This window comes from Prionailurus viverrinus, chromosome E1 (genome assembly GCF_022837055.1).
Source record: "Prionailurus viverrinus isolate Anna chromosome E1, UM_Priviv_1.0, whole genome shotgun sequence".
Classification (NCBI taxonomy): domain Eukaryota; kingdom Metazoa; phylum Chordata; class Mammalia; order Carnivora; family Felidae; genus Prionailurus; species Prionailurus viverrinus.
Genome location: NC_062574.1, coordinates 48169039 through 48181524, shown reverse-complemented (window position 1 = coordinate 48181524; position 12486 = coordinate 48169039). Strand labels below are relative to the sequence as shown.

General features: G+C 55.5%; 1 protein-coding gene across 1 annotated transcript; it reads right to left on the bottom strand.

Moving 5' to 3' along the window:
- Positions 1-294: 294 nt before the first annotated feature.
- Positions 295-12150, bottom strand: AANAT (aralkylamine N-acetyltransferase). The gene is made up of 4 exons (XM_047833591.1): positions 12076-12150; positions 1263-1499; positions 827-981; positions 295-600 (listed from the first exon to the last, which is right to left on the bottom strand). Exons 2-4 carry the CDS (start codon positions 1423-1425, stop codon positions 295-297), a joined length of 624 nt encoding a protein of 207 aa, XP_047689547.1. The 5' UTR covers positions 1426-1499; positions 12076-12150.
- Between the last annotated feature and the right edge of the window lie 336 nt (positions 12151-12486).

Sequence of the window (12486 nt, the reverse complement as noted above, 5' to 3'; positions counted from 1 at the left end):
ATGCTGCCTGCCCAGAGGGCCCCCCCATTGGTTCCCGAGAATGAAGGAGTCGCTGAGGTGGGTCGCAGGACACCTCCTGCTGTCCCCGGTTATCAACCACTCCCCACCCCTGGCACAATTTGGAATGTGGGCCGGGGAGAGGGGTGGTCCAGAGAGCCTCACAAGGATAGGCTGGGAAGTGTATCGCCGAAGCTTGCTGGGCAGCTGGGTTGGGGAGAGAACGGGGAATTGGGGCCGGGTAGGAGCCCCCAGGTGGGGGGGGGGGGGTGTGTGTGTGTGCGGGGAGCAGTGACTTCAGGAGCCGCTGTTCCTACGCCGGGAGGCATGGTCCCACATGGAGCGCTGCAGCTCATTGAAGGTGAGCGAGCCCAGGGTGATGGCGCATGGGCCCACGAGGCGGAAGCCGAATTTCCGATAGAAGGGCACCAGCGCATCCTCACACATGAGCACGGCCCGGCGCACTGCTGGCTGCCTCCCCAGGTGGTGCAGGAACCGCCACATCAGGATGGAGCCCTTGCCTTGTCCCCGGAAAGTGTGGTGCACGGCCAGGGCGCGTAGGTGGGCGGTGTGGCCCCCGGGCCGGTGCAGCGTCATCGACTCCTGGGAACGGGCAAGGGATGTGAGTCCAGGGCGTCTCTGTCGATAACCTGCCTCCCCAGCTAGCTCCACTGGCCGAGCAAGCGTCTCTCGAGTGCCTCCAATCGGGGCTCCATTCCTACCCAAGGAGGGCCCCAAACTGGGAGCCGTGCCCTCCAAAGAGGTGGGTCCTTTTGACCTGGGAGAGGTCCAGAGGAAGAAGTCACAGCCCAGGGGCGCCTGCCCTCACCTGAGTGAGTCTCTCCTGGTCCCAAAGCGAGCCGATGATGAAAGCCACAAGGCGGCCCTCCTGGAACCAGCCCATGGACAGCTCTGGACACAGGGTCAGGAAGTGCTTGATCTCCTCCAGATACAAGGGGCAGATGCCCAGGACAGAGATGAAGGCTGCAAGGGGAGGTACGGCGTGTGACTCAGCGGTCACCGTGCCACATGCCACTGGCCACCGAGCATCTGCTCAGAAGCCCAGGTGTGCTTTCCCACTCCCCACACCTCCCCCATAGGAAAGTGGGATTCGGGGCCCTTCCCATCCCCACGCACATGCATACACACACACACACACACACACACACTTGATCTGATACTCTGGGGGCCCAGCCACCAAGGACAGGGGCTCCTCCCCATGGACAGACGCGTCAGCGTCCAGACCCTGTGCGGGGCCCACTCACCTTCACGCTCAATCTCAAACACGCTGGCAGCATCCTCCGGGGTGAGGCAGCGGAACTCGTTGGCGGGAAGCGTATGACGCCGCTGGTGGCCTGGGGCCTTTGGGGTCTCCGGCTGCAGCTGCGAGGCCTCGGGCTCCAGCGGGTACGTGCTCTGTGTGGACATCCTGGATGCTGGTGCGTCCCCGGGTGCCCCAGCTTCAGAAGTGGCCTTGGTGGCCGGAAAGGGTCCTGCGGCACCTATCGGGGAGGAGCGAGGGTCAGGGGTACGGTCCTCCTCTCCGATAGGGGCGGGCCAGGGTGACGGCGCGTCTTGCCTCTTGTGGCCGGACCTGGGGTCAGGTGAGTCCCAAAGCAGACCTGGGGGCCGTAAACATTGGTGCCCTCTCCGCCCCCCCCTTTCCGTCTCAGACAGAAGTACCCGCGGAACAGCCTTTCCACACCTCCAGATCTGGCCTCACTGCCCTCCAGGGACACCCAGGTCTCAGGAGGCGGTGGGAAGGGTGGGCAGGGCTCTGTGGAGCCTGGGGACGGGTGGCCACCGACCACTTCTGACACAGTTGGTCTTATCTGCCCAGAAGGAGACTTTCTGGTCCTTTGGGTGAAAGATACCGTGGCTCCGGCTTTCTAGGCGGGTTCGGCCCTTGGCCCTGGAGCAAAAGGCCCTTAACCAAAGCGGGTTCTCAGGGAACCTTCACATTTACTCAGATGGCCTCAGACTGGACCGTGCACGCATGCGGAAGGCATCAGGAGTGCAGGGGTAGTCTGAGGGAGAAGGGAGCGGGCCTGGGGAGCAGCGAGACCCCTCCCGCCCTGTCCCTGGCTCAGCCGCTGTGCCCCTGTGGCACCATGTCTTTCCCAGAATACCCTGGGGATTCTTAGAGGAGGCCATCCTTCCCTTAAAAAGCCCATGGCTTCCATACGTGCCTTGCCTCACCGCCCCCCCCCCCCCCTTCTACTTTTTCTCCCTACATCCAGAAGCCCCAGGCAGGGTAGCTCCTGTTCCTGAAGGCTGGGAGCCAGGAGCAGGGGTCCCACTTACCAGCACCCTCAGCAGGGGCCCAGTGTTCCCACCACAGAGCCGATCACCCCGGAGGTGGTCCGCAGGCACAGGAGCGGGGGCGGGGGGGGAAATCTGGGACGCCCCCTCCGTGCGCAGCTCGCCTGTTGCAGCAGGCGTCACTGGGGAACATGGGATGTTCTCAGCGATTTATAATCCCTGCCCCGCCTCCTTGTCACACCAGCAGGACAAAGCCAGCAGGGCTGTGCGGCTCTGTGCCCTGTCTCTGCCTGTCAGACATCAGCACGACATACTGGATGCACAAGGGATTACAGTGATTGATGAAGGCCCCAGAGAGGGGCGGGGGGAGGGGCGGGGAGAGCACAGGGCTAAAACCTCAGGGGTCCAGCTCTAATCCCGGCCCTGGCTCTGCCTGGCTGGGACAGGCATTCACCCTTTGTGCTCTGGAGGCTTGGGCAAGCCCACCTCTGAGGGTCCTTTCAGCTTCTGCAGGCTGGGAGTGCTACCCTTTGTGGCGTCTACTGTGTGCTGGGCCTCGGGTACGAGTGTCCTTTAATCCACATGACAGGCCTGCCCAGTATTACCCCATTTTATAGAGAAGGGAACAGAGGCTCAGAGAGGCTGAAGAACCTGCTTAGAGCCTCCCAGCAAGTCGTCGAGGTCAGAAAGGCAACCCCGGGCTGTCCCCCTGTGTCACGCAATTACAGGGTGTGTTGATTTTCCACATGACAGATCCGCGCCTTCACACTCCTACTGACCATCAATCAGACTGTGTCCTCAGGTCAGGGTCTGCCAAAGCGAGGGGAGCCAGTGGGTGTCCCACTGGCCTTGGGAGGAAATGCCCCGATCTCAGTGAGCCTGGAGAGGCAGGCAGGGCTGGAGGCAGCCGTATTCAGACCTTGCCGGGTAGACGGAGACAAGCCACTGATCACCAGACACACCCCTCTACGTCCTGCCCTCATAAATTACCCCCTCCACGTATGTAACCAGCCTACCCCTTTCCAGAGCACTCTGAGGAAAAGACCCAGGTCCAGAAGTAAGAGTCAAAGCCCCACGCTCACCGCCCGCTCATCACCTGTCACGAAAACCAGCCTCAACAAGCAAGAGGTCCTTAGTGACTCATGCCCCCCTGCCATCACCCTGGTGATGCCCTGTCTACCCGCCGCAGAAGGAGGGCCTGCTCTTGCCATGGTCCCGGAGCTCTGCCTACGTGGCTCTGACATCGGGGTCCCCAGACCAGCCCAGATGCCCCTGCACCCACGCTCCTATCTGTGGGATCCCTTCCTCCCAGGGCCTCTCTGCTGTGTGAGGCCCAGCAGAACCCCCAGAGCTTAACGTGCCCCCCACCCCAACTGCTACCAGGCACTTCCCGTCTTTCCCCTTCTGGGGGCCCACGACAGACCTCTCGGGACCACCCAGAAGACCTCCTCACGCTTGGCTTTCGGGCCTGGTTGGGAAGACAGGTCCAGGACCGGGACTGGGCACCTCTACCTCCAACCTCAAGGTCTCAGGAAAGGTCTTCTCTGTCCTTCTTAGACCCTGTGGCTCCACCGCACCCCCTCACGCCCATCGCCACCGCCCAGAGCCACCAGAGAAGAGCAGGCTATCGAATCTGCCTCTCTTCTGATTGACCACTGTATGGCCCTATTCTTTCTGGAAAACACCTCTAGACACATGGAACCTCAGAGACGAAGATAGGACATCATTATACTAAACATGGCTGAGCTGGGGGACCCGATCCCCCAAGGGGGCAGGGGAGGGAAAGGGAGGGTGAGCTGTCCCCATCAACTGAAGAACCTGACAGTATGCCATCAGCGATGAGAGGGAAAGAGATGGGTGACGGACACACGGGGGTGACGGAGACAGAGAAGGACGCCTCTGTAGTGAAATTAAGAGAAAGGTCAAGAGTGACTGCATTTGTCTCTAGTCCCAGCCTTGCTGAGTGATGATCTCTGGAGGCCTGTCGGAACACCAACCGCTTCCGGACCTCGGGGTGTCCTTCCCCACGAGGAGCTGTCATCAAATTCATCTGACCAACAGAGTGGCCTCAAGGGATGTACCTTGTGAATAAGGGTGGCAGATTTGGCAAATAAAATGCAGGAAGCCCTGTGAGGTTCAAATTTCAGGTAAACAACTTTTTTTTTTTTTTTAGGATTTTATTTTTGTTTTTATTTTTACTTTTTTTCGGTGCAAAAAGGTGATTTTGTCACAGCATGGGGACAGGACCCCGTGGGCAGAAAGAGCTGCCTAAAGATGTTCCTTTTAGCTAATCTCTACACCCAAACCTAGGGCTCGAACTCACAACCCTGAGATGAAGAGTCGCGCATTCCACTGACTGAGACAGCCAGGTGCCCCACAAATAACTTATTTTTAAGTTTATTTATTTATTTTGAGAGAGAGAGAGAGAGAAAGGACCAGCAGGGGAGGGGCAGAGAGGGGGAAGGCAGAGGATCCAAAGCAGGCTCTGTGTTACAGCAGAGAGCCCCGCACAGGGCCGAACTCACAAACTGGGAGATCATGACCTGAGCCAAAGTCGGACACTTAACCAACTGAGCCCCCCAGGCGCCCCATCCCCACGACAAATTTTCTTAAGTATAAGTCTGTCCCCTGCAATATTTGGGACACACTTACACAAAAAAAATTGTTGATCCAAAATTCTGATTTCCACCTGAAACTCATGCGACATTTAGGTCAACTCTACTCAAAGTTAAAAATAGATTTTTTAAAAAATTCTGATTTTATTGGGCATCCTGTGTTTTATCTGGCTACTCTGTCTGTGAGGTCTGAGAAAGGGAGTGGTCAGCACAGGCCGGGGAAGGGGCAGTGAGGGAACCAGGAAGAATTGCGTGCCTGCACCGGGGCATAGGGAAGAAGGTGTCCGAGCCTCGGGCAGGGCTGAAGTCCTTGTGTACATCATGGTGTGATGTCGCTAGCCATTACTGTGACCGATCCAACTCCCCCGGCTTCAAAGCAGGGCTCCCGTGCCTGGCTGCACCCTGAAATCATCTGGGAGCTTTAAAAAATTCCAAGCACTGTGTCACCTCCCCAGAGATTCTCATTTTAAGTTCTGGGGTAGGGCCTCGGGAGCATAGCTCCTCCCCCAGGGGCTTCCTCTGCACAGCCAGGCCTGAGAACCACTGTTCAAAGTACACATTCTCCAAGGGGCACCCGGCTGGCTCCGTCAGCAGAGCATGTGACTCTGGGTCTGTGGGTCATGAGTTCGGGCCCCGCATGTGGTGAGTTTATTTAAAAAAAAAAAAAAAAAAAAAGGTAGATGTTCTCCGAGCTGTAGGTTGGCATCCTGTTTGTGTGCCTTGTGAGGAGAGAGAGCGTGCCTACCTAGCCATGTGCCCAGAGCAGGGGTTCAAACTTTTGCACGCCTTTGCAAGTGGAGTCTTGGGCAGAGGTCAAGGGTGTAAAACAGATCAAGAGTCCCCACCTCTCTCCCCTCCGACCCTCCCGCAACAGGCCAGAACTGCTGTGAACTCCATGAGGGCCCTGCCAAGATGAGACTGGTCCCAGTAGGGACCCCCTAAGAGAAATGGACTCCCTTCAGAAGCTCAGACTCACCTTAGAGTGCCCTCTGCCCTGAATGCCCCCCCACCCCCCCTGCATGTTCTGAGGCTCTGTCCAGGCTCAGGGGGCAAGAGAAGAGGGCCATCTATGTGACAGGCATCACAGAGGACATCACAGGCTCTCCAACAGCAGAACCAGAGGTGAGCTGCGTATCTGATGGAGTCAGTGTGACCCAGTGTCCTGTGTGGGGACCACTGGCTCAGGGTGCTTCTTTTTAGATCCCCTATTGATATAATTTTGCTCTTTTTTTTTTTAATGTTTATTTTTGAGGCGGGGGGAGGGACAGAGAGAGAGAAGGAGATACAGAATCTGAAGCAGACGCCAGGCTCTGAGCTGTCAGCACAGAACCCAACACAGGGCTTGAACCCACGAACCAGGAGCTCATGACCTGAGCCGAAGTCGGACGCTTAACTGACTGGACCGCCCAGGCGCCCTGGTATAATGTTGCTCTTTGCCAGTCTTCTCGCATTGAGAAGCACCAGCTCCCTTGAAAGGGTCCTGTAACCACTGCTCCCCAGTTCTGACTCTGCCCGTTGGCCTCCAAACCACACTCCTTCTCACTGGATGTCTCCCCCTTAGGGGTGCCGCCCTCACTCCCTCCGGTCTGGTCTCCCAGTCCACCAGACGGGTCTATGTACAGGTGAATGGCAGTTATGGGCTGGGCTCCGGTTCTCTCCCACACGGTTCTTTGGTCCCAAGCAAACCGTGGGCGATGGCTTGGCTTCCTGCTGTAGGGCTCCAGAACATTCTATGATAGCTTGGAGCAAGGCTGTCCAGGGCCCATAGAGACACCCCCCACCCCCCCACCCCCACACAAGGGTCATGTTACCTAACTCCTCACCTGTCTCAGCCTCACCTCTGACCCAGCTGAGCCCCTATCCCACTAACGATCTGAAGCGGCAAGAATGACGGGTACAGATGTGGCCATAGTCGTGATGGGGTAGACGACGGAGGTCTGGGTACTGAAAGAGTGTTCTGAGGGGCTGCGTGTTGGCTAAGGAACGTCCACTCTTTGGGAGGAAGGAGACATTAGCAGGAAGAAGGGAAAAGGATAAAGACATTTCCCAGAGTCCCAGCCATGGGGCAGTCAGCAACGTCAAGTGCAGCCAGAATGGAGACGAGATCTCAGATGCTCTTATCACGGAGGCCCCTGGGGACCTTGAAGTCTTTCAGAAGAGAGGGGTGGGGAGGCGTGAGGGCAGAGGCAGGGGAGCGGCCTCATGGTGGCAAAGCAGAGGTGACAGCAGGGCAGAGGCCACCTGTTAAAGATACACTGACCCGGGGCGCCTGGTGACTCAGTTGGTTAAGCGTCTGACTCTTGATTTTGGCTCAGGTCATGATCTCATGGTTCGTGAGTTCAAGCCCAGAATCAGTCTCTGCGCTGATAGTGCAGAGCCTGCTTGGGATTCTCTCTCTCCCTCTCTCTCTCTGCCCCTCCCCTGCTTGTGCTCTCTCTCTCTCAAAAATAAAATAAACATTAAAAAAATTTTTAATTAAAAAATAAATAAAATAAATAAAAATTAAAGACACGCGGACCCATTGGCAAGACTTCCCCCACCCCCATCTTATCCCTCCATCCCCCTCTCCCCTCACCAGCACCATCACCTGCAATGACTCTGACGCACCCACAGAGCCTGGCACAGTGTGGCAGCGAGCATCCACCTGGGCCCAGGTGAGTGACGCCCTGGTCCCAGGACTTCTGGGAACTTCCCACACGGGGCTGCACCTGCTCCTCCCTCCTCTCCTCAATGTGATAATGGCCTGGTTCCCACTACAGGGCCCGGGGGAGTCCACCTGGGGGAGACTGAGAAGTGGGCCCCTTGAGAGACAGGGCCCAGAGACACTCTGATGATGTCTCTGAGACCCCAATTTTCCATGCAAAGCAACGGAAAGGCCCAAAGGGGCAGGGAAGGCAGCCCTGTTATGTCATCTGTGCAACCAGTTGCATTTATTATTATTATTATTATTATTAACATTTATTTATTTTTGAGAGAGAGACAGCGAGTGGGGGAGAGGCAGAGAGAGAGGGGCAGACAGAGGATCCCAAGCAGCCTCCGTGCTGTCAGCGCAGAGCCCGACGTGGGGCTCGAACTCACGAATCATGAGATCATGACCTGAGCCGAAACCAAGAGTTGGACGCTTAACCGACTGAGCCACCCAGATGCCCCGCTGGTTGCGATTTTTGGTGGTTTTGAGGGCGGCTTGTTTCTCTTAACTCCTTCCCTGGACTTCAGATCCGCCCTGCACGCCTTGCACTGAGCACATTTTGCCTAGTTTACCTTTTCAAACTTAGTCTGTTACGTGCAGGCTCCCCGGGAAACAGAAACCGAGATAGAGGATTGCACGCGGCAGTCTCGCTGGGGAGAGCTCTCGGGGGCCGACCCTGTCAGGGAGCAGGGGAAGCAGCCCTGGGTGGAGGGAGAGGTCCGTCATGTTGATGTCATTGCCACAGAGGCCTCAGCCCATCTCGTGGGAGCTCAGGAGCCAGGAAGCCCTTCAGAGACACCCAGATTGAATGAAGCAGGGGGCAGGCCTCTTTGCCCTGCATTGACCTTGGTCGAGGAAGCTTCCTGAACTGAGAGCAGCCCTGCCAGCCAGGGGGCGGGTGCTCTTGGATCGTTCTCTCCAAGCTGCCAAGAGCCGCCCTGGCGGTGTGTTAGCACCAACTTCCAGGGTCCTTGCCAGGGTGAGAAATCCTGCTGTGGGGAGAAGTGTTCCCAGAACTACGCACTCACCTTATCCAGCTTGATGTTCTGCCCCTCTTGGCCCCGTGTCCTTGACTCCAGTCGCAGGTTCTCCCAGCTCCTGTCGGTACCAGCGGCTGGCACCTGCAGGCCCTTCCAGGTACAGCCTTTCTCCTCCCTTAGGTGGCCCAGCACGTCACCAGCTGGGTTATGCTGTGATTGAGACCCAGCTATTGATCTGGTCCAAACAGAGGAGATAGAGTAGACCCTTGGGGTCCGGGGGTGGGGGAGGGTTGACGCTTGTCTTACCAGGAAGAGTCTTGTCTTCCGGCAAAGAGAAAGCAATAATCTGTCACGGGCGGGAGGGGGGCCACACCTGTGAGGGTCCAGAAGGCTCAAGGAGATGTTCTCAAGGCTTTGCGATTTTCAAGCACAGCAATCCAGATATCCCCAGGTGTCTCAGAGCCCCCCTTCTTCCCAATTAGGGTCCTCCTTGGCATAGCTGACTCACCAAGTTTGGGACTTCAACCTCCTCTGGGGTTCTGCTGGCCTGATTAAGTCCAGAACCGGATCCCCTACTTTTCTCTGTTCCCTAACTTCGGGAGGTGCGTTTCTGCCCAGGAGACCCTCTGGCTTATATACTGAGCTTTGAATTGGTGACCCATCACCCGTAGCTTTTCACTGTCTCTAGTGCGACTGTCCCCAGCAATAGTCATGAGATGCCGTAGTCCTTATAATGACCACTCTCCCGCGCCTTGCAAATGCCTGAGATTTTCTTCTTTTTTGTTTTTTAACCGCATTTCCTTCTGACTGCTGATGGAGCTCCTCGTTAGTAGGCGGATGATCCAGCTGTAGAATCCCATTCATTTTTAAAAATTTTTATTTGCTTATTATTTATTTTTTAAAAGATTTAATGTTTGTTTTTCAGAGACGGATCATGAGTGGGGGGCGGGGGGCAGGGGGAGAGGGAGACACAGAATCCAAAGCAGGCTCCAGGCTCTGAGCTGCCAGCACAGAGCCCGACTCGAGGCCCGAACTCATGAACTGCGAGATTATGACCTGAGCCAAAGTCAGACGCTTAACCGACTGAGCCACCCAGGCGCTCCTATTTATTTGTTTTTGAGAGAGACAGAGAGAGCAAGAGGAGAAGGGGCAGAGAGAGAGAGGGAGAGAGAGAGAATCCCAAGCTGCTCCACACTGTCAGCTGAGAAGCCCAAGGTGGGGCTCGAACTCACAGATCATGATTTCATGAGATCATGACCTGAGCCGAAACCAAGAGTCGGACGCTCAACCGACTGAGCCACCCAGGAGCCCCTCTGGAATCCCTTTCAGGGTCTGTTCCCTAGGACCACACTTGGCACCAATTACGGGTCAGATCGCCCAGGAAACAGACTTAAAGACTCTGAGGATGTTTACTGGGAGTGTCCTCAGGGAGCAAGGGCAGCAGAAGTGGGCAGAGGGAGAAGTTTAACCTTGATGAGGAAGTTCTAGGAGAGACCTCAGCTGAGCCCAGGAGAAGCTCCGAAGTCGGGGTGGCCCTTCCCAGGTGTCCTGAATGGAGGTGAAAGGCCAGGCTTTGTTCCTCCTTCAGGACAGTCATCGGATGGCCTGAGGCACCTTCTTTTGGCCGAGGGCAACCCTTGGAAAGGTACCCCAGCCGTGATCCTGAGCGACCAGTGTCTGGCAGTGGGGGAAGGGTTTCTTGGGATCTGAAGGTGGATTCGGGCTACACACCACTGTATCCGCTGACGCCCATCTCCCCAACAGGCTATATGAACCCCTGGAAAACAGAGCCCGGGGTGAGAGTGGAAGTGTGTCCCCCAGAGTAGGTGTCTATCAACAGGTGTTGATTCTTCCGTTGAGGAGGATGGCGTTTAGCTTCTTGACTTCCTGTGGATTTATTTTGAAGCCTCATTTGCATAGATAGGCTGGTTTCACTGCAGGGCTGAGTGGAGCCCCGTCCTTACTGGGGGTTCAATATCTGACATAGTACACAGGGCAGTTTCCTCAGGAACCTTCCAGACCTTTCTGGAACGGAGGTGTCAAAGGCAGGGAGGGATCGCCATCTCCTGGAGAAAGAAGGGACCTACGGCTCCCTGAACATCTGGAGCCCTGCTTGCCCAACAGAAAGGTCATGTGAGCCTCATAGGTGACTTTCATTTTGTCGTAGCCACATGAAGCAGCCACACGAAACAGGTGAGCTGGATTTTAATAATATATTTTATTTGACTCAACACAGATACAATACTGTCATTTCAACCAATAATCGATATAAAATTATTGAGATATTTTGGATTTTTTTTTTTTTTTTGGCAAACAAGTCTTCAAAATTCAGCGTATATTTTACACTTACTGCGCATGCCAGTTCAGACTAGCCTCATTTCAAGGGCTCCAGAGCTACACGTGGTTAGGGGTTACCGCAAAAGCCAGCACAGATCTAGAGGCTGAAGTCCGAGGAGAGAACAAGGGTATGTGTGTGTTTGTGTGTGCATGCATGTGGGGTGGGTGTGCATCCGTGCGGTGTTTGTGAATGTTCCTCTCCATATATAGGATACGAGAGCAGGGCACTTGAAGAAAAACAGGTGTCAGGTCCCAGAGACCCGATGACACATTTAGAGCCGTTGGAGGAGGTTGGCTGGTTCTGTTCAATCACTCAACAAAAATCTTTGGAGCATCGGGTGCCTGGGTGGCTCAGTTGGTTGAGCGTCCGACTCTTGGTTTCGGCTCAGGTGATGGTCTCGCGGTTCGTGGGTTCGAGCCCCACTGTCAGGCTCCACGCTGGTGGTGCGGGTGATGGGATTCTGTCTGTCTTTCTGCCCCTGCCCTGCTTTCTCTCTCAATCTCAATCTCAAAATAAATAAATAAACTTAAAAAAACAAAAAAAAACCTTTGGAGCACCTTTTTTTTTTTTTTAGTCTTTTTTCAAAAAATTTTTTTAAACATTTTATTTATTTTTGAGACAGGGAGAGACAGAGCATGAACAGGGGAGGGTCAGAGAGAGGGAGACACAGAATCTGAGACAGGCTCCAGGCTCTGAACTGTCAGCACAGAGCCCGACGCGGGGCTCGAACTCACGGACCGTGAGATCATGACCTGAGCCGAAGTCGGCCGCTTAACCGACTGAGCCACCCAGGCGCCCCGAGGAGCACCTTCTATGCGTCAGACCTGTGCTGGATGCTGGCGTACAAAGATGAAGAAGGGCACAAGAGAGGTGAATAAACGCAATCACATGGGTGTCACCAGGTAAGGTGGGGGGGGGAATGGCAGGGGAATGGGCGCTTCGAGGGCTTCTTAGATAAGAAGGCACAAGCTGGGTTTTGTGAGATGGAAAGGAATTCTTTAGGTAAAAACAGGAGTTGAAGTCGAGGCATAAAAACTTCCAGGCAGATGGTGAACAAGCGAAAAGGCACCAGGGACCAACACTTGGGGTCCTGGAGGAGGCAGCCCAGGCTGGAGCACAGAGCATGTGCGTGGGGCGGACAGCTGGAAGACAGGGTTAGAGGTAGGTAGAGGGAATCGATTCCAGAAGGGTTACCTGGTGGGTCAGGAGAGCCACAGAGAGATGTTAAGCCGAGAAGTCAGATGATCGTGTCTGCATTTTCCAGCTCCCTGGGGACAAGGTGGCAGATAGTTTAGGCAGCACGGTGAAGGGGTGTATGGGGGCGGAGTACGGGCCGGGGGAGGAGCATGGGACGGAGGCTACAGCAACAGCGTGGGCAAGCGATGGGGATGAACTAACACCAGCAGGTAACCGTCTATCAGGCTGGAACACTGGACAGGCCCTATGCAATATATTCACCATGTCAGTTAGATTCTCAACAGCCCTAAGAAGTACGTACTATTGTTATTCCTATTTCACAGAAAGGAAACTGAGGCTCACTGAAGTGAAATGGCTTGCCCAAGGCCACGCGGTGAGTCAGTGGCAGCGCAGGCTTCAAACCCGGGT